The 21,042-nt window shown below is 36.5% G+C and overlaps 1 protein-coding gene across 1 annotated transcript; it reads left to right on the plus strand.

Annotated features, from left to right (window-relative positions):
* Positions 1-4,140: 4,140 nt before the first annotated feature.
* LOC143552176 (dynamin-2A-like) lies at positions 4,141-15,846 on the plus strand. The gene is made up of 22 exons (XM_077042451.1): positions 4,141-4,285; positions 4,851-4,901; positions 5,098-5,218; positions 5,303-5,392; positions 5,483-5,544; positions 5,637-5,751; positions 5,822-6,164; positions 7,184-7,331; positions 8,088-8,189; positions 8,268-8,387; positions 8,647-8,730; positions 8,821-8,948; positions 9,629-9,713; positions 9,812-9,929; positions 10,070-10,146; positions 11,162-11,218; positions 13,769-13,907; positions 13,995-14,146; positions 14,236-14,349; positions 14,556-14,623; positions 14,724-14,896; positions 15,459-15,846. The coding sequence occupies exons 1-22, from the start codon at positions 4,145-4,147 to the stop codon at positions 15,695-15,697; spliced, it is 2,727 nt and encodes a 908-aa protein (XP_076898566.1). The 5' UTR covers positions 4,141-4,144; the 3' UTR covers positions 15,698-15,846.
* The last annotated feature ends 5,196 nt before the right edge of the window (positions 15,847-21,042 follow it).

A 21,042-nucleotide genomic window follows, 5' to 3' on the forward strand; every position in this document is an offset into this window, starting at 1 on the left:
TGGTGTGTTTTTTTTATTATAATTTATTTTTATTATTGGTGTGTTTTTTTAGTTTTATGTATTTTTTGTATTTCTTTTTTAATTTTAATACATTTTTATTTAATTATTTAAATAAATTGGTTTTTATTTGTTTAGTTTAATTATAAAATATAAAAAGAAAATAATAAAAAAAGATACCGTGTGCCCAGTTTGTAGCCCCTACACCATTACACCCCAAAAACAAATTCACACCCCTTGCTGACTGGGCGCCACGTGTCGCAATTCGCCTCAATTTATAGCCCCTGCACTATACATAACCTTAAAGAGTTACACATTTCCCCCGTAATTATAAACCAACCACCCGATGACTTTTTAACGGCCGTAACTTTTCCACACGTTAATATTTTTTCTATAAAATTACCCCATAAAACGAGCATTTTATTCTCTTTAATTTAAGTATGATATTGCTATAATTTATTAGTTTAAAAAAAAAACCAACATGTTACGTGATTATCAGTTATTACCGGTAACGGGCCATGCATGTTCGGCTAATGGTGTTGGAACGGGTTAAGGTTGAGTTAGAAAGTAGTTTATTTGAAATTACTGTGCATTTCATTTTTGCTTCTTGTTTTTCGCTATCAGTTACGTGGATAACATTGTTTATACGTACTGGGTTGCTCGCGTATAGGCATTATGTGGTGCGCTTGCTGGCACCGGTTACACGTCTGATGCCACGTTAAATGCATGCTGCCGTCGGGTTACGCACGTACCGTTGCGAAGTTACAAACGTACTAACACCTGTTGCGTTTACGCGTACATCGCTACATCGCGCGGACAACTCGCTAGTTAAATCAAATTTATAAGTATAACCATTTATTATACATATAAATTGGTTATACTTATAAATTTCATTTCTAATCAAAGGGGGCGTCACGTGTCAAAAAACACCACATGAGCAGATGGACAATTTTCACTTTAGAGGTAGTGGTGTTGTAGACCAATCACATCACACACACACACGTGTGTGTACATATTACACACACATACTATTATAATAATAAACCAATAAACACAACCTACGACAAATATTTGCCGCCGCTCTTATCGTCTGGGGGAGGGTTGTTTTTGCCACTTGTCGCCCCAAATTGGGAACTTTTGTCGCCCAAGTACACACACTTAATCATTGATAGAAATTTAATTTTAAAAATTATATAAATAAGATTTTCTTTGGGTACTACTAACGTTATTGCTGACCGAATAAATGTTTTCTTACACATGTTAACTTTTTATCTGGTTTTACTAGCAACACTTGGGTTTTATCGACATCTCTCGGGTTTATCGACATCTGGGTTTTATCAATGTATGGTTTTTACCCGCTAAATAAACGTCGTTTTAAATTCTTAATTCTTTTTACTGGCTTTTACAAGCAACACTCACGTTTTACACTTTTTACCAACGCCTGTGTTTCAGCACTCGTGTTTTACCGACATCACTTGTGGTTTACCGATGTCGAGGTTTTATTGATCGAATCAACGTTGTTTTAAGTATTTTAATTTTTTTATTGGGTTTTGCTAACGCCCGGGTTTTTATCGATATTGCTTGGGGTTTATCGACATTCGGGATTTACCGATGACCAAATTGTAAGGCCCCGTTATCGGTAGCCCTACTTTCGTGTTGGATTTACTCATAACGCAGTTCTAAATATCAGAGTTAATTAAAACATTCGCGGAATATAAAAGCTTTCATAAAACATTTCATAACAAAACACATCTTGTCTTAAAACGTCATCTTGTCTTTCAAATAAACAAAACGTTAAACTTAAACGTCTTGAGTCTTCCGATGCCAGCCTCTTATTCAGTGTCACGTGTCTCCTCAAGCGAGCTGCCTCATCCTACTCACCTGCGTGCATACTAAAAGTCAGCTACGCTGATTGAGTTCTAGTTAATCATACATTATACAATACACATAAACTTATATTCTTTCAATCATACTTTCATACTTTCATACTTTCTTTTGTTTTAACTTGCTTTCATATCTTACGTTATAAAGAGCATTACGCCCTACATTCCTTGAGTATTATTAGGGCTCGGTACCCTCCTTCCTCGAGTATTATTAGGGCTCGGTACCCTCCTTCCTCGAGTATTATTAGGGCTCGGTACCCTCTTTCCTCGAATATTAGTAGGGTTCGGTTCCCTAGTTCTCGAATATTAGTAGGGTTCGATTCCCTCTTCGTTACCATACAACCATACATCATACCTCGAGTATTATTAGGGCCCGGTACCCTCTTCGTAACCATACAACCATACAACCATCCTTTCCTTCTTTTATTAACTTTATCACATTCATAAACATAAGCGTACATATCATACTTACCTTATACACAGCGTTACAACCTGGCAGTACGTGCAATATTCGAAGATCGTTCACGTACCATCAGGCAATCATTCATACATTTCACATCATTCATATAAGGCATACACTTATCATTTAGGATAAATGTATTAACAAACATATCGAGTATGCACACAGCCCCGAAAACATAACACAGAAGTGGGGCTAGAAACTCACCTGAATCCTGTTACGCTCTCCGTTAATAGTTATTCCCTTCTTGAGCTGTGCACGGCTAACTGTATAATATTTACACGTATCAATTAACTACTACTACTCATGTTGTATTTCTATCTTTATATGACCCACAACGAACGGGGGTCCGGGGGCAGCGCCCCTGGCAGCGGGGTCTAGGGGTGGCAGCCCCTAGCAGGGTCCAAAGGGCAGAGCCCCTGGCTGGGGTCGAGCTGCCAGGTCAGCTTGGAAAAATTTTATTTCCATTAACTGTCTTAACACATTTTTCATTAGGTTTTTAATTTATTTTCTAATCGAACTTGACTTTAGGCGAAGTTAAACCTTAGGCGAACTTAGCTTTAGGCGAAGTTAAACCTTAAGCGAACTTAGCTTTAGGCGAAGTTAAACCTTAAGCGAACTTAACTCAGGCGAAGTTAATTAGTTATGCGAACTTGCTTGCAAGCGAAGTTAAGCTTGCAGGCGAAGTTAAGTTTTGCAGGCGAAGTTATGGCTTTGCAGGCGAAGTTATGGTTTTGCAGGCGAAGTTGCCCAGTTCAGCTACGGGTTTGGTTTTTATCAAGCATTTTGGCGATTTTAATACCCTTGTTATGGTTCGACATCACCCACTACGTTCCCTAACCGTTTTCGGTCGTATATATATCCCGTATATACTATAAAACTTGGACCTTTAAGTAAAAACGTTCAATACTACGTAAACTTTAAAGGTCAGGAACATACCTTTAGCGCTCGTTCGATCTTGGTTAGCTTGTTTATGCACTCTAGATCTCGTGTAATAAGATCTAATACCAACTAACGTTTACTCTCTCTCGGATCTTGCTCGTTTATGGTGTGTGTGTGTTTGGAGTGTGTAGAGATTATGATGGAAATGAAATGAGAGTTTAGGGTTTTAGGTTGGTTTAGGGGATATTTATATCCCTTAAAGCCCATGGACCTAAGGCCCATTCTCATTTAACCCACCTCAATTACTCTAAGTCCATGATCCGTTCTTTACTCGATATTAATTAATTAATAACGCGAAATCACTAAACGTAACTTTCTTTATTCAACATTATAAATTTTAGGATGTTACACAAATAAACGTCGTTTCAAATATTTTAATTATTTTCATATATTAATTCAACGAATTTATTTTTTGGGTTTAATTCTGGTACGTGACAAACGTAATGAGTACTGTATCAATTAAATTCACAGCGACTCACCGTCGTAAAAATAAAAAATTCGTGCACGTAAAATCACTGGTAATCAATTATTAATGAATAATGAGTAACCAACATTAGCTATTTTTAGGATTATGATATCTATTTTGGATTTAACAAAAACCTAATTAAATCACACTTGAGATAGAGTCTTGTTAAAACCTACATCATGAATATTACTCGTATTATTAATAATAATATAATATTCTTCCGTAGGGGTGACTGACCGATTCCTTATATCATCCATCATCTCTCTGTTGTTACATAATTCCTTCCTCTTTTTCATCCGATTTGAATTTCAAATCTCATCGTAGATCCAATTCCACCAAAAGCCTAGGGTTTACTTTACTGCGATAGTCGATCTGTAAAGCTAGGGTTCGATCGAAATGGAGGCGATTGAAGAACTGACGCTGCTTGCGGATTCGATGCGGCAGGCTTCGGCTCTGCTTAACGATGAAGATGTTGACGATAACTCTTCTAGACGCAGCACTTCCACGTTTCTTAATGTTGTTGCTCTTGGAAACACTGTAAGTCATTGCATCTGACTAATTCATTCATTTTGTCGGTGGATCTATCGATTCCGATCTTAATTGTGTGTGATTAGGAACTGGTTTACTGTGTGTGATTGCAAATCTGTTATTAGGAATACGAGATCTTGTATTCAGAATGTATTTTGATCTTGTACTTCAGTTATTATATGATTTGGATGTGTTGTGATCTTAATTGTGATGAATTTTAGGTTAGTGTAATTAGGAACTGAGTTAGCCTGGGTTTACTGTTTGTCATAGCAAATCTGTTTTTAGGAATTGTTAGTTGTCGTCATACTTGTTTTTACAGTGTGAATTGCATTGTTCGTTTCGATTTCTATTTAATGGTTTGTAGATGAGTTAAGTTGTATTTGCTTTAGTGTTTGTACTGTTTTTCTATAAGCACTATGTTTTCAACTTAGGTTATTATACAGATTAAAGGTGTTTTGTCATTTTGTTTCTACGCTACTCTACAGACTGTTTATGATTTTTCCGACTTTAGGCTTTTTTGTCATTAAGTTATGGCATGGTAGCTAGATCTTAATAATGGCTTTCAATTGTGCAGAGTGCAGGAAAATCAGCAGTTTTGAACAGTTTGATAGGGCATCCTGCACTGGTATGCTCTTCATTTCTCTTCCTTTTTATTTTATAGTCTGGACCTCAGACTCAAGTTTATTATGATAAATATGCATGTTGTAATAAATGAACAAGATATGAGTCATCTGCCATATCAAATTTTGATGATGTGGAGGTGTGAGCTTAAATGTACTAATTCTGATCTTCGTATTCGGCCTCATTCTCAATTCAAACAGCCAACTGGTGAAGGTGGTGCAACGCGTGCGCCTATATGCATCGACTTAAAGAGGGACGAGAACTTAAGCGCCAAATCAATTGTACTGCAGATTGATAGTAAATCCCAACCTGTGTCAGCAAGTGAGTCCTCATGTCATACTGGTGGCCCTTTAATTGTATACAAATTGTGAGTTTCATTTTATTGATATTGAATAATAAATGCAGGTGCTCTTCGTCTCTCATTACAGGATAGGCTTAGTAAAATTTCAAGCAAGAGTCGTGATGAAATATATTTGAAGCTTAAAACAAGTACATGTGAGTATAAATAGATATTCATGATTCCATTTCTTAAATGTAACTTATCATTTGAAGAATTGATTTCTAACTCAAGCATATGGTTTACAGCTCCTCCTTTGAAATTGATTGATCTCCCTGGAGTTGATAAGGGAAATCTTGATGACTCTTTGGTGAGTGATTTGAAATTGGCTGTTTTGGTCACATCATTGTTTTTTAAGTTACATTAATTCAAATATATATATATTTTTTAAAATTCTTTCAGAGTGAGTATGCTCAGCACAATGATGCTGTTCTACTGGTTGTAATACCTGCTGCTCAGACACCTGAAGTTTCCTCTGCAAAAGCCCTCAGATACGCTAAGGAATATGATGCAGAATGTGGGTTCTCTAATATAATTTCAGTTTTATTTCACCGTCTTAATATTTAAGTTGTAATCTTTGAATGTAGCAACAAGAACCATTGGTGTCATCAGTAAAGTAGATCAAGCATCTTCAGATCCCAAGATTCTTGCTGCTGTCCAGGCACTTCTTATGGGTCAAGGCCCAAGAAGTGCAGCTGATATCCCATGGGTTGCTCTAATTGGTCAATCAGTTTCAATTGCTTCAGCACAATCTGGAAGTGTGGGGTCCGATAACTCATTAGAGACTGCTTGGCGGGCTGAAAGTGAGAGTTTGAAATCTATATTGACAGGGGCCCCTCAGAGCAAGCTTGGTAGATTAGCCCTGGTGGAAACCCTTGCTCATCAAATCCGTAGCCGAATGAAAGTTAGGCTTCCAAGTCTTTTATCCGGGTATGATTTGATTATTTGAAACATTTTTCTTCAAAATGTACTGCAAAGATAGTCATTTTTGTTCGTACTTGTTGCTGTATAGTTTACTTTATACCCTTTTGTCAGTCATCAGCATCACTTAAACATGTGACAATAGTGTTTTCATTTTCTACTTAAAAGAAAACTATTAATTGTTTTACATGCTTGTACACTTGGTTTTAAAATGTGTGCGTTAGACTTGGTTTCAATATTGGCTTCTTAGGAGCGCATAATGCGCAATGCACATGATGCGGTGATGAGATCGCATCAACTGCAGCAATGCGATTTGATTCCATGATACGCGTGCGATGCGGCTTCTGTGGCTTGATGCAATCTGATGTGTCATTTGGTCTTGCAGTCAACCAATATTTGAGCAAATTAGATGTGATCTTGATTTTTCAAATCTGATCATTGATCGAGCAATGGAATTGAGTATTTGAACAAATTTGCCATTTATTGAACACATGTGGCCAGAGATGATGAACATATGCTATAATTTAGTGTTTAAAAGTTAAGAGTATAAAATATTGTCTACAGATAGCTTTTTTAGTATTTTTATAATAATGAACGCTTTACATACGTGACGCGCACCATTGTGCATTGCACATTGGCTTTTGAGGTCGAAACGCATCAGGGCGCCACACTTTATAAAATCAAGCTTGTAGATAATGATGTCTATATGTATAAGATGATTTGAAATCTGTTTAAACTAGATTTATATTACGCTACTATTCTTCATATAAGTAGTCACCTTTGTAGAAATTTTACTCTCTTCTTTATATAATTAGTCACCTATGTAGAAATTCTACTCTCTCTCTCAAGTGAGTTGGAAAAGGTTCTTGGTAACATATATTTGACATTAAAGCAGGTTTTACTTTACTTGTTTAATAATTTTGTGTTACATTGTTGTTTTTATGCCGTTCATGGATGAACACTTTGTTTTATCTATTGCCTTTTGTGGTCTTAGGTCAGTTTGTCAGTACAGTTTTTTTTTTATACAGGCTTCAGGGTAAGTCTCAAATTGTGCAAGATGAGTTGGTAAGGCTTGGGGAATCAATGGTCACCAGTTCTGAAGGTACAAGAGCTTTGGCTTTGGAGCTTTGTCGTGAATTTGAGGACAAGTTTCTTCAACATATCATGACTGGAGAGGTGAGAACACATAACAAACAATGATTAGTTATGCATATTTAATTATTTACATTTGTTAATTTTTATCACTTTTCTTACATTTGTGGACTTGATTTGTATATTATTTGTTCCATGTTAACTTAACAGAAGCCTGTTGTAACATCTTATTCAAGTTTTTGGTGGGATTTTAGGTCACTTAGTAAGAATGTCACTGGTCAATAGAAGGATAATATTGATCTGTGTTATAGAGTTCAAATGTAAAGACAACTCCTTTAAGGCTACACTTCTTTTTGCAACCTCTTGCTTATTATCCTGCTTGACAGTTGATTATGACTTTATTTTTGTGGCCTTATATTTAAGGTGTCACATAGGCTTGGCAACTATATGGCAGCATTGACAAATGCTAGACATACTGATGTTTGTGGGATAAAGACATCTTGAGAGATTAACTTACTGTTTTTTATAGTGAGAATTTCATATGCGCTCTTTAACTTCGCTACTATCATATATATCAAAACACAAGTTTATAATGAACAAGGTTCAATGATTTTAAAGGATGTTTTTGGTAAATATGACATTTTGCAAGCTAAGAGGGGGCACCCCCCCCCCTCTCTCTCTTTCTCTCTAATTAATGTTATTAGCCCTTTGATACATCTCTGGTTTCTTCATGACCATAAAACGTCAAGTTATCGGTTTTACATAAATCATGAACTATTTATTTGTTTGTTGTATTTCCTCTTGGCTCTTTTTCTTATCTTCTTGCTTCATTATTTTCAGGGTAGTGGCTGGAAAGTTGTTGCAAGTTTTGAGGGTAACTTTCCTAACAGGATCAAACAACTTCCTCTTGACAGACATTTTGACCTACAAAACGTCAAAAGGGTATGATTTATTTTTCTTAAATTTTTGCTCACTCAAGTTATTGTTGCTACTATATGACGACTTTGGAATTGGTATCAGATTGTTCTAGAAGCAGATGGCTATCAACCTTACCTTATATCTCCAGAGAAAGGATTGCGGTCGTTAATAAAGGGCGTATTAGAGCTCGCAAAGGAGCCGTCACGTCTCTGTGTTGATGAGGTAAAAATGCACATAATCTGCCACCCTTTTAACTGTGAATGTCAGTTATTTCATATGTTTAAGTTGAGTAACATGTTTACCTCTTTTTTCTTATTCATATGATTTCATTTGTTTGCTTGCTGTCATTTACTTACCTGGGCCTTTGATACTATAATGTGTTTTTATCGCATTACATTTTTTTATGCTTACTGGAGGTTTTATGTGTTATTTCTAATGTTCTTAAAAAGTATAAGTTTTGTAATTATATTTATGGTTACAGGTTCATCGCGTACTTGCTGATATAGTTTCAGCATCAGCTAATGCTACACCAGGACTTGGTAGATATCCTACGTTTAAGAGAGAGGTACTTATATCTACTATATGCAATAAATTTTTGTTAATGTTTTTGTTGCTTTATCTTAATTTATAACCTATGTTATATTATTTTAATTAGGTGGTGGCAATTGCTACTACTGCTTTGGAAGGGTTTAAGAATGATGCAAAGACCATGGTGACTGCACTTGTTGACATGGAACGGGTGTTTGTCCCACCTCAACATTTTATTCGTTTAGTGCAGAGAAGGTATGACTTGTATTGTGATGGTTAGAATTGTTATTGCTGACATGTTAGTGGCCGGGTAGTTATTAAATATATAGTTTAACTGATAGTGTTTATATGTTACAAACATGGACATTCATGTTTTGTGCGTTGAGTTTTTAACTTTGTTTTTGCATGATTAACCCTCTTAATCTATATAACTGAACGAAAAGGCCCATTTTAAAAAGTTACGGATTTAATTATGCAAGAAAGAACCTTTTTTTCTTTTAAACGCGCAAAAAGAAAGTTTAAAATTGCCCAAAACCTGAAACTCCATGTTTTTTTCTCTTTTTTGCTATGGTTTAACAGAGTAACTTCTACTATTATAAGTTTAAGTATGTAACCCTTATACTGCTCAACAATTACATTTTACAGCTGATCCCCTCTATATTATTTTTCATGTAACAGGCTGTTTTTAGTTTCTTTCTCATGACCAACCTTGAATTTTGTTTATTTTTATCATTTTGGTTGTGGTTGTACAAGACCCCATTATTTTGGTTAGGTCTCACTTTTAAATCTGTTTTTGTTTTCCTTGACTTTTAATGATGTAAAACGTACATGAAAATCTTATGGAGTTACCATGTTTTTGTGTTGGTTCTATTGTCGATGTGCACAAATAGTTGAAATTTTATTTATTTGTAGATTATTATTATTTTTTGTATCAGGATGGAAAGGCAGAGACGAGAAGAAGAGATTAAAACCAAATCTTCCAAGAAGGCTGTTGATGCGGAACAATCTTTGCTAAACAGGGTAAATTAAGAGGCCTGATTATATTATATTTAGAAAAATATAATTGATCTAATTGAACAATAAAGTTTCTGCTTGTAATTTGTTTCTGCTTTGTTTAGTCAGCAAGTCCTCAAACAGGTGGAAACTTAAAATCAATGAAAGATACCAAACAAGATAAGGATGCACAAGAGGAATCCTCTCTAAAGACTGCAGGACCTGAGGGGGAGATAACAGCAGGTTTGCTTACACTTTGACGTCATCATGCATTATTATATCAAATATACGTATATTTGTATATAACAGTATACTGTGTTATTAGACATTATTTTATTTGAAGGATGTATAGTGTATATATAACTTATGTTCTCTTCATGTAGGATTCTTGTTGAAGAAAAGTGCAAAAACTAACGGGTGGAGTAGGAGATGGTTTGTTTTAAATGATAAAACTAGGAAGGTTAGATTCATAATCTGTGTGCTACTATTGACGCAAATTAATTTGTTTATTTTAATTGATTGCTTAACAGCATTTTAAGATTTTGTAGTTTCTTGATCTGCGTTAATTGGGAATTTAATTTTAGGATTAATTTCATATATACCCTTCCAAACTTTGAATATATCATGTATACCCAACCAAAAATGAAAATATCATATATACCCAAGTTTAATGAATTTTTACTTGATGACCAGTCTATCCTTTTATATTATGAGTAAACTAAAATCCAAAATTCCAAATCTCCTAAATTCCGACAACTCCACCCTTTCCCGTCCGTATTAGCATCGAGCAACCAGGAACTATTACGACCAACTCTACCACTATCTCTGCCTCTGACAAGCTCTACCAACATTCTGGCAACTATTCCGATCAGTTCCGGCGACGGATTTTCTTCTCCAGCCATTGCCTCACCACCGTCTGTCTTCATCCACTGCACACACCGCCATCACCACCGTTTGTGACAGGCAATGGAGAGGGTTGGACAACTCCGTGGTGACCGGCGATGATAGCGGTTTATTGCAATAACGGCGATTTCAGATCTGAGGAGTGCCAGATATGATGGCGGTTTCCGTTCTGGGTGTTTGGAGTTAGATCGTTTCAGGTTGTCTACCTTCCGGGCATCACCAACTGTGTAAATTTTGGACAAAATTGATTCTTTGCATTATAATATTCAAACATGTTAACGATGAAGAAGTGGATTGTGGAAATTATTTGATTGTCTTTTCCTTTTTTTACCTAAAGATGTTATTAGATAGGGTAAATCGGTCATTTGCTAAATTATTATTAATTAAATGGGTATATAGGATATTTTGTTTAATTTGTAAGGGTACATATGATATTTTTAGTTTTACATGGGTATATATGATATTTTTAATGTTTGTAAGGGTATATATGAAGTTGCCCCTTAATTTTAATTTTAAAGAATGTATAATTTGAATTGTGAATGATGTTCTTTGGGTAAATATGTTTTCTGCAGCTTGGATATACTAAAAAACAAGAAGAGAGAAATTTTCGTGGTGTCATCACTTTGGAGGTATGTGTTGAGAATCTCTTAAAGTTTAGTTTCATTTTTAATTGTATATCTTAACATATGCATATCATCTTTATTCTATATTGATTCCTTACTTTTAACTTACCAAAAGATCTTGGATTTTCATTTGCACTACGCCTCTCTGTTTGTTTCTTGTTTAACAAGAAACTCTTAGTGATTCGTTGTTAGGGATTTAAACAAGTCGAGCTTAGTTTGTGGGAAAGTCTTCAAGCTCGGGCTCGGCTTGTTTGTTAAATTTTTAATGACAGAATTACAGAAATTGTCCTTTATGTTTACACCAAATTTCAGTGGTTGTCCTTTATCTTTAAAAGAAACATATTTTGTACTTTACGTTTCAAAATGTTACACCGTTTGTCCTTTAGCCCAAACCCAGTTAGTTTTTATCGTTAAGTCTGCTCATGTGCCATGCACATGAGGGTAAATTGGTCATTTTACATAATTATTAAAAAAATCATTTTTAATAATTAAAATAAATTAACTTTTAACTATTTATATATATATTTATATGTATATATATATATAGAGAGAGAGATAAAGATAAACTCTCTCTCAACAACCCCCCCCCCCCCTCTTCTCTCTCACTCCATCCACCCACCAGAAACAACCACCACTGCCATCCTCCCTCACCCACCGGAAACAACCACCACCGCCATCATCCCTCACCCACCAGAAACCATCACCACCATCATCCTCCCACATCCACCATTAAATCCGGTAGCCTTTCGACCACCACTAGCTATGACCACGCCGGATTTGGGTTTCTCGTCGGAAAAACTACAGGGCCGGATCTGGTTCCAAATCAAAAGCAATTACAACTAGGGCATATTGATCGACATTAATAAAGGGCACTAAAATTAGGGAAAATGATACTAAAATAGACTCTCCATCAATCAGAATTACAGATCCATCTTTATACAACAGTATTGATTTGAATGTGCTAATCGGACCCTCGCCGCACCGGAAAAGGTGGTCTTCTACCTCCCGATTTTTTACGGAGGCGGAGGTGGTCCCTGGAAAAGACCTATGTTTTCTTTAGTTTGCGCTCGTTTTTCCGGCAAGAAATCCGACGATTAGTGGGTTCTGGAGAGAAGCTATATGGCGGTGGATTCATGCGATAGTTGCTGGAGGTTGGGTTTCGCGGTTGTAAGTGCCAGTGGTTGGTGGATTATGATTATCATGTGGTGGTGTTAGATGGTAGGTTAAAAGGATTCAATTTTCAGGCGACGGTGGTGATGGTTTGTGGTGGCAGGTGGTTTGGATGGTGGGTGGTGGTGAGATTAAGAGAGAGGAAGAGCAATGAGAAGAGAGGGAGAGAGAGAGTCAATTCAGAGAGAAATGGTAGGGTGGATGGGTGGGGTAGTTTAATGTTTTATTTGTTTTTTTTTAATTTTAATTATTAATAAAAGAAAGTACAATAATACCCTCTTATTGGGTCAACATAAGTTGACTTAACGAGAAAAAATAACTGGGTTAGGGCTAAAGGACAAACACTGTTAGATTTTTAAACGTAAAGTGCAAAATTTGTTACTTTTAAAGATAAAGGACAACCACTGAAATTTGGTGTAAACATAAAGGACAATTTCTGTAATTCTGTCAATTTTTAATTGTTATATTTATATATATGTATATGTATAATTAGTTAATTTCTTTTAAAGGATCAGGATCATGTCAGAACCTCCAAACATTTTAAGAATTCTTACCAACCGATCATTTTATTTAACTGTTTTGTATATTTAATACTATTCGAGGGTCGTTTTGTCATTTATTATATGTAATTTTATGATTAAATATACGTAAATTGGTTATTATACATACGTATATTTTGATTATTACACATCTATGTAATTTGGCTTTTACTCGTATAAACTTAGAATCACAGGATTACATATAATAAAGATGGTAGTCTCTTAATGGCCATTAAGAGGCTAACTTATAATGATTCATAACTTCTTAATGGTTAAGAGGTAGCCTTAAGTCTGAATGGTTAAGAGGTAGCCTCTCTTAACCATTCAGACTTAAGGTTACCTCTTAACCATTAAGAGGCTATGAGCCATTAAGAGACTACCAAACAGCACCAGCCTTCAAATTATATATATTTTTAATTTTAATATAATATATATGATTTAGTTAATTTTTTTCTCAATTTTACGTGGAGTTATTTTTATCATGTAATATATATTTATTACATCAAAAAATGCTATATTGAAATAAATAAAAAGCTCATTTAGGCTCGTGAGCCTAGTGGAGCTGGTATTTGAAGCTCGGGCTTGTTTGTTAAACTCGCTTATTTTAGGCTCGAGCTTTGGTAAGCCTGGCTTGATTCGAGCTTTAGAGAGCGTGTTGGTAGATATTTTAAGAGGTAGCCTCGTGTTGGTAGATATTACCGAAACTTGGCTTGTTTACTCTACACTCCTACTTCTTGGTAGATATTTTATTATTATATGATGATGATTGATAAATTATTTCTTTGGTTTAAAACAACCAAAGTTTTTATATAATTTTGTAGTTTAAATTGCTGATGTATATTATCAGGAATGCGCAATAGAAGAAATTGAAGATGATGAACCACCCCCGTCCAAAAGTTCGAAGGATAAGAAAAAGGCAGAAGAAAAACCGCCTAGTCTGCTCTTCAAAATAACCAGCAAAGTTGCATACAAGACTGTGCTGAAAGGTAATTTTACCGATTGCAATATATTTGTATGCAGTTATATCATTTTTTTGCCAATGCAGACCTAAAGTTTAACAAGTGGTTATACAGCTCATAGCGCTGTTGTGTTAAAGGCTGAGAGCGCGGTCGATAAAGCCGAGTGGTTAAATAAAATAAGAGCTGTGATGGGTGCCAAAGGGGGTGAAGTCAAACTCAAGCCTGATGCCCCCCCCATTCGACAAACTCATTCTGACGGTTCTCTTGTGAGTTACCCACCTTTTGTTGTATTATTGTTGACATAATATTGTTTTTCTAATCATAATTAAAACATTATTTATTTATATTATAATAGGATACAATGGTTAGAAAACCAGTAGATCCAGAGGAAGAGCTTCGTTGGATGGCTCAAGAAGTACGTGGTTATGTTGAAGCGGTCCTCAACAGCCTTGCAGCTAATGTCCCGAAGGTGTTCTATTCATCATTTTAAATATATTTTAGTAAATTACACTTTTGGTTCTTGTGGTTTCGCCTGTTTAACACTTATTGGAGGGGCGCATGATATAAGATTCCTTTTAGGACCGATAGTTAAACATCACAGGGACCAAAATCATATTCTGAATTCTTTTTTTTTTAATTTATTATTTGATTTGAGTATATGTTGTGGTTATGCAGGCAGTTGTTCTTTGCCAAGTAGAAAAAGCTAAAGAAGACATGCTGAATAAACTCTATAGTTCTGTAAGGTTAGTTCATGGTTTCAAATATGTCAATTAATATTGCAAATTGCAATAATTTATTTGGGTCTTTTTATTGCCTGTTTTGACTTTTTTATTTTTGTCAAAGTTCTCAAAGCACTGCAAGGATAGAAGAACTGCTTCAAGAAGATGGTAATGTTAAAAGAAAAAGAGAGAAAATACAGAAGCAATCCTCTCTTCTCTCAAAACTCACCCGTCAGCTCAGCATTCACGATAACCGAGCAGCGGCTGATACAGGCATGTCAAACGACAGCCCTGCAGGTAATAATAATCATCATGTTTAACTGTTAACGGGTCGGGCTTTTTTGGTTGACTCGGCAGTAAAATTGACTCATGGGTCCGTTTTAAGCTCAAACCAAACCAAAAACCGAAATTTCTGAGTTTTTAATAACGCCCGGTTTAGGTTTTTTGGGTTTTTAGTGTGATTCTTGTTTGGTTTCGGTTTTGTCATTTGGGCTTAAAATTTTGAGGCAAAAAAAATAAAAAAAATTGGTTCAAATAATGCATTTGAAGATAAATCTTTTTGTTAGTAATTAATTATTGTTACATTTGGACTAAAATGTTTGGGTTACACCGTTTATTAAATTCTTATAAATCATTTAAAACTCAAATTAAATAAATGGGAATTTGTAGTCTTTGTTATTTTTTGCTTCTATTACACTCATAACCGAAACCGAATCCAAAGTCCGGTGTTTACGGAAACATAAAACCAAGCCGTCGGTTTTCTTTTCTGTTCGGTTTCTTTTTAGGTTTATGATCGGTTTGTTCAGTTTCATGCACACTCCTAGTAATCTAATATATCTTAAAACTTCGAGTTTAACAGAAAGTCCAGGAAGTGGTGGATCTTCAGGAGGTGATTGGAGATCCGCTTTTGGTTCTGCTGCTAACGGGCCCACAAGCCTCGACTCTAGATTTGGATCCAATGGTCACGGGCGCAGGGGCAATGGGCCTTATGAGAATGGCGATGATGGAGCGGGGTCAAGATCAAACTCCACGGGCCGCCGCACGCCTAACCGATTGCCGCCAGCACCGCCTGGTTCCGGTTCAGGTTACAGGTATTAGATGATAGTAAAAGGGAAAACAGAAACTGATTGATGCATTATTGTCGGGGGTGGGTGTGGGCCCATGTCCCGATCTACATACCGGGCTGTCTTGAAATGACTTTTTATGGCATGTTTTGTAGAACACATTTATTGTAGATATAAATGAATCTGGTGTTGGTGTTGGTGTTGGTGTTGGTGTTGGTGTTGGTGTTTTTGTATTCTTGTTATGAGAGGTGTAAGACTTGTATTATTTTAAAAGTTTTGGACCATGAGAATCTATGATTCGGTGATGCTAAATAATTGGTTTGGTTGTATGCTAAGGTGTTTCTGAATACTAAGCATGTAAGAGTGCGTTTAATTTTGACCGGTTAGTCCACCACCGCTGAACACAATCGTTGGCACCCAGCAAACTGTCTGTCTAACCAGGTAGCCCACCCATTTCTTCGCCCTGTCTCACTACCACAACTAACCTCCGTGAAACCACCACCAGCTAGACGTGCACAAAAAAACCGGTTCCGGAACCTAACTGGTGGAACCGAACCGGAACCGGTTCCAGTTCCAACCCGGTTGGTACAATACCCGGTTTGGGTATTTTTGTACCTGAAAATCGTACCCGGTTCTCCTATTTGTATGTCAGTATCAGTTCCAACCCGGTTCTTAATTGGAACCGGTTCGGTTCGTACCTGGAAAAACCGGTTCCGACGGGTTTTTTTTGAAGGGTCAAACAAAAGTCAAACTAGCCGTTGGAACCGGTTCCAACGGTAATATAGCCGTTGGAACCGGTTTTTTTAGACACCAATTAGCCGTTGGAACCGGTTCCAACGGTAATATAGCCGTTGGAACCGGTTTTTGAGACAATAGATCCGTTGGAACCGGTTCCAACGGTAATATAGCCGTTGGAACCGGTTTTTGATGCCCAAACCTATATATAACTTGTTTCCACCACTTGTTTCACCACCAAACTCAAAAACAAACTAAAATACTACTCCTTTAGCAAACCCGTTCCTTTACCCGACCATCCAACTAAATATTATTATGGCACCCATCAAAAAAACTAACAAGAAGGCTAAGAAGAGTGCTTTTGTTGCCCCCGTTCATGTTACGGAGGACCCAAGGGTTGTTACGGTAGTCAACCATAACACAACCAAGACATATGGAAGAATTGTGATTTGATTGTGGATGACGAAGGTTATCAAAAGGCTCGTTGCAAACTATGTGGTTCAATATTAAAGCACGATTCCAACTCTACTTTGAGAAAGCACATCGAGAAGCCATATTGCAAGGCGTTGAAAGGGATTGGCACGACCGATCAAATTGACTTGGGTAAAGATGGTACACTATTTCGTTACAACACGACTCAAGTTCAAGATAGAATGGCAAAGTTCGTTATTCAACGAGGTTTGCCGTTTAACCACTTTGATGACCCGGAGTTGACGTCGTTGATTCGCGAAACTCTACAACCGAGATACACACATGTAAGTCGTACTACCTTAAGACGTCATTGTATCAGGTTGTGGGAGTGTGCTAAAAAAGAGTTAATCGAGTTTTTTCATTCTTTAGAAGCCATGGTTAGTTTAACTACCGATGTTTGGTCGGCACCACACGGGTTGCCCGAATCATACATATGTGTCACCGCTCATTGGGTTGATCCGGTGACATGGCAATTGATGAAACGCACCATCGCTTTTGAAAACTTCCCGTTCCCACATACCGCCGAAAAATTGTTTGAATTACTTGATGAAGTTATAACAACTTACAACTTGAGAAATAAAATATTTTCGATTTCGTTTGACAACGCTTCAAACAATACTAAGGCGGCTGAAAAATTTATCATTAAATATTCACCACCTTGTTTCGGGGATTTTTTTCATGTCCGATGTGTTGCACATATCATCAACTTGGTTGTTCAAATAGGTCTTGAAAATGAAAACATTTGTGATGATTTAAAATACTTTAGACTTATGTTACAAGATGTCTTCAAAAGTGGTAAAAGAAGACATCTTGAATATAAGAACTATTGCAAGTCGGTTGAAAGAAAGTATTTGGGGCCGAATTGGGACGTTCCAACCCGTTGGAACTCAACTTGTCATATGTTAAAGTGTGCTTTTGCCCAACGCCAAACTTTACAAGCTTTTCATAACAATCTTGTTGAAGAACGCGAGGCCGATATGTTTCCGGAAAGTGTTTGGGTCCAAGTCGGTTATTTGTTAGAGTATCTTGACGTGTTCAAAAAGTCAACAACAAAATTATCGGGAGTCTATTACCCTACTAGTTGTTGGGTTTTGCAAGAATTGTACTATATGTCTTGTGTTTTTAAAAGCTTTGCGGAGAAGAACAAACTCTTCGAAAATATTGTTGCGGTGATGAAAGAAAAGTTCATAAAATATTTTGAAAACATACCGCCGGTCTTTACTTGTGCCGCCGCATTAAACCCCTATTGGAATGTTAATGGGGTTGAAACAACGATTGAGGAAATATTCGACAACTTAGGTATGCACGAGATTGACCCGAAGTTTTTGACGGAAGCGAAGGACAAGTTCAACAAAAACCTTCAAGACCTTTATGACCATTATTTTCAAATGTATGGTCCAAGCACGAGATCGTCTTTTGTGAAAAAAACAACAACTAGTAGGCCGTGCAATGACCCACTTATAAACTTGATGAATGGGATTCGTGAATCGGCATCTAAGAGGCAAAGAGGAAACACACCAAGTAGCGAACTTGGTCGATATAGTGGAGCAAACTATGTTGAGGGCACAACGGTCGACGAAATTCGCAATATTGATTTGTTGGCTTGGTGGAAAGGTAAACAAAACGAATTTCCCATTCTATCCGCCATGGCTCGTGATTTGCTTGCCGTACAAGCCTCAACGGTTGCTTCCGAATCGGTTTTTTCTCTTAGTGGAGGGTGTTATCTATGCGAAGAACAAAACTAACTTCCGAGTCTCTAGAGGTTTGCATTTGCCTAAAGGACCATTTGGATGCGGTGGATCGTATACAACACAAGGCGAACTTTAAAGACGAAATACCAATAGAGCGTCATATTCATGATGAGGAGGCGGATGACGGGGTTTCTTCCGATAACGAAGAAGAGGGTGAAGACGAGAATGAAGACGAAGAAGAGTTGTAATTATTTGTTTTGGTAAAATTATTTGTAACTTGTTCAACTAATATTTAGTTTTGATTTGTTTTATTATAATTACTTTTGTTACTCATGATTAATTTTTGTTACTTTTTTAATAACGACGAACATTTTATTTATTTAAAAAATAACTATTACAAACATTATTAAAACATAAACGATACTAAACATAACAACTAAAACATAAAAAACAAAGTCCGTCGTTTTAATCCGGGAATACTTATTTTTGGGTTGTAGAGCCGGACGACTCTCCCACTTCCGTTTTTTTAGCTTCCAACCTTCTTTTCTCTCGACAATACTTATTCGTATGTTTTCGTAATGTCGAGTTGGACCCTGCTTTAAGAAACTTCGAGCAATATTTGCAACGTGCCAACTCATGTGAGTCGGTCATGAGACACAAATCGTAATGAACCCAAACATCAGGGCATCTTGTTGTTTCGATCACCATAACAACGTCATCATTAGTTGCCATTTGTTGTCGGTTTAAGGTTAATTGTGGTTTGGAGTGTGTTTTATAGTTTTGGAATTGGTTTAACAAGTACACAAACAAACCTTGCTATTTATAGTAAGAAAATAACCTATTTGTAGTTAAAAAAACGGTTCCAACGGTCAAAAACGGCTATATAGCCGTTGGAACCGGTTCCTAACGGCTATAATATTTAAATTTCAAAAAACCGGTTCCGGTTCATACCCTACCCGGTTCTTAAAAGTTAGCATATCTGGGCATCGGTTCGGGTCGGGAACCGAACCGGTTCTTGATTGGAACCGGTTCCATTTTACAACCCGGTGTGAAAAAACCGGTTTCGAACCGGTTCGGGTTTTCCAGTTGAACCCGATTTGTGCACGTCTACCACCAGCAATGCACCATAGTAGACCCACTACAGCCATAGTCCCACTATCTCCTCCACCACCTCTATTCGATCAAAACCTCACAACTAATCCTGTCCCAATCTGATTAACCTTCAAAACCCCAAATGGATATTCAGTAATTGTCGTAGGTCAAGGTCTATTCTTTTTTGAATGACGAGATTTGGGAGAATTGTTAAAATACCCCATCGGAGGGTTTGTTATTGGTGAGGTAAACCCTAAAACAGTGATGGTGTTGGAAAAGTTGACATGATGGAGGCTCGGTGGTGATGGCCGCCGAGAGAGGGATTGCGGGTGATGATGGATTTGAGGTCCTGTTGGTGGTAATGGACAGGAAAATGGGGGTGGATTATTGACTTACTAAATTAATAAAAAATCAAACCAAATAAATAGGTAAAAAGGCATAAATGCCCCTAACTTGACGATGGAAAATTGACGGAATTAGCGATTTGAACGAAATTGTCAACAAATGGGAAACCTTAGTGGTCCAGTTGCAAAAAACAAATTTTTTGGACTAAAATCACATAAATAAACAAAACTCAGGGACGATTTTAACACTTTACTCAAAGTTTCTTAAGTTATCTTCTAAAACGCTCAAATGGTAAAATGTTTACTAGTGTCAATGGGACGTATGGTCAGAAGCCAGCATGCTTAAATAGTAAAATGTTTTAAAAGCCATCATGCCATTTTAAGTATTTTTTTTTCTAGCCCCGTCTATATTTTTCCCGTTAACTAAAGGGTAAATTGGTAGTTTTATTAATTTTATTTTTTGAGTTAAGTGTTATTTTCATATCCGTGGTTTTTTCAATTACGTAACTTTAGTATCTTTTTTGAATTTTTTGAAACTGGATACTTGGATTAGTTTTGGATATATAGGCATGCCACAAGAGATATTACATATTGCAATTAAAAGGTTATCTCTAACCCTAGATGAACATATAACCCCTTGGTCATCGACCTTCAAACCCTAATCATTGTTCATCTTCAAATTCAATGAATTATGATATGGTGCGTTGCCCGTGTGGTTCGTCAACCATTGTTCAAACATCTTGGACACCATGTAACCCTAGTCGAAATTTTCATTGTTGTGGTCGTAAGGTACGTTAAGATATTAATTTTGTTCACTTCAGACTGATGTCGGTCCTCCAATTTCTGACCTACTTGATGTTATACTGAATGGTGCGAAGTTCTGGGTTTTTATTTGGCTTGATCATTCGATGTGCCAAAGAGCTACTATTATTATACCCGGACTTTTGTAAAAAATTAATACGCATGAAGAAAATGTAAGTACAATGGCTAAGATGAACTTATGTATGCATTTCATGGTTATTTTTCATCTTCTATCATGTATTTTG

The sequence above is a fragment of the Bidens hawaiensis genome, unplaced genomic scaffold (assembly GCF_021521415.1).
Source record: "Bidens hawaiensis isolate Kalapana, Puna unplaced genomic scaffold, B.hawaiensis_p1.1 tig00016786_1, whole genome shotgun sequence".
NCBI lineage: Eukaryota > Viridiplantae > Streptophyta > Magnoliopsida > Asterales > Asteraceae > Bidens > Bidens hawaiensis.

Coding starts and splice junctions, on each gene's coding strand:
- LOC143552176 (XM_077042451.1), top strand. CDS start 4,145: ATGGAGGCGATTGAAGAACTGACGCTGCTTGCGGATTCGATGCGGCAG. Junction 8,731..8,820: donor ATCCTACGTTTAAGAGAGAG/GTACTTATATCT, acceptor TATTTTAATTAG/GTGGTGGCAATTGCTACTAC. Junction 9,930..10,069: donor TGAGGGGGAGATAACAGCAG/GTTTGCTTACAC, acceptor CTCTTCATGTAG/GATTCTTGTTGAAGAAAAGT.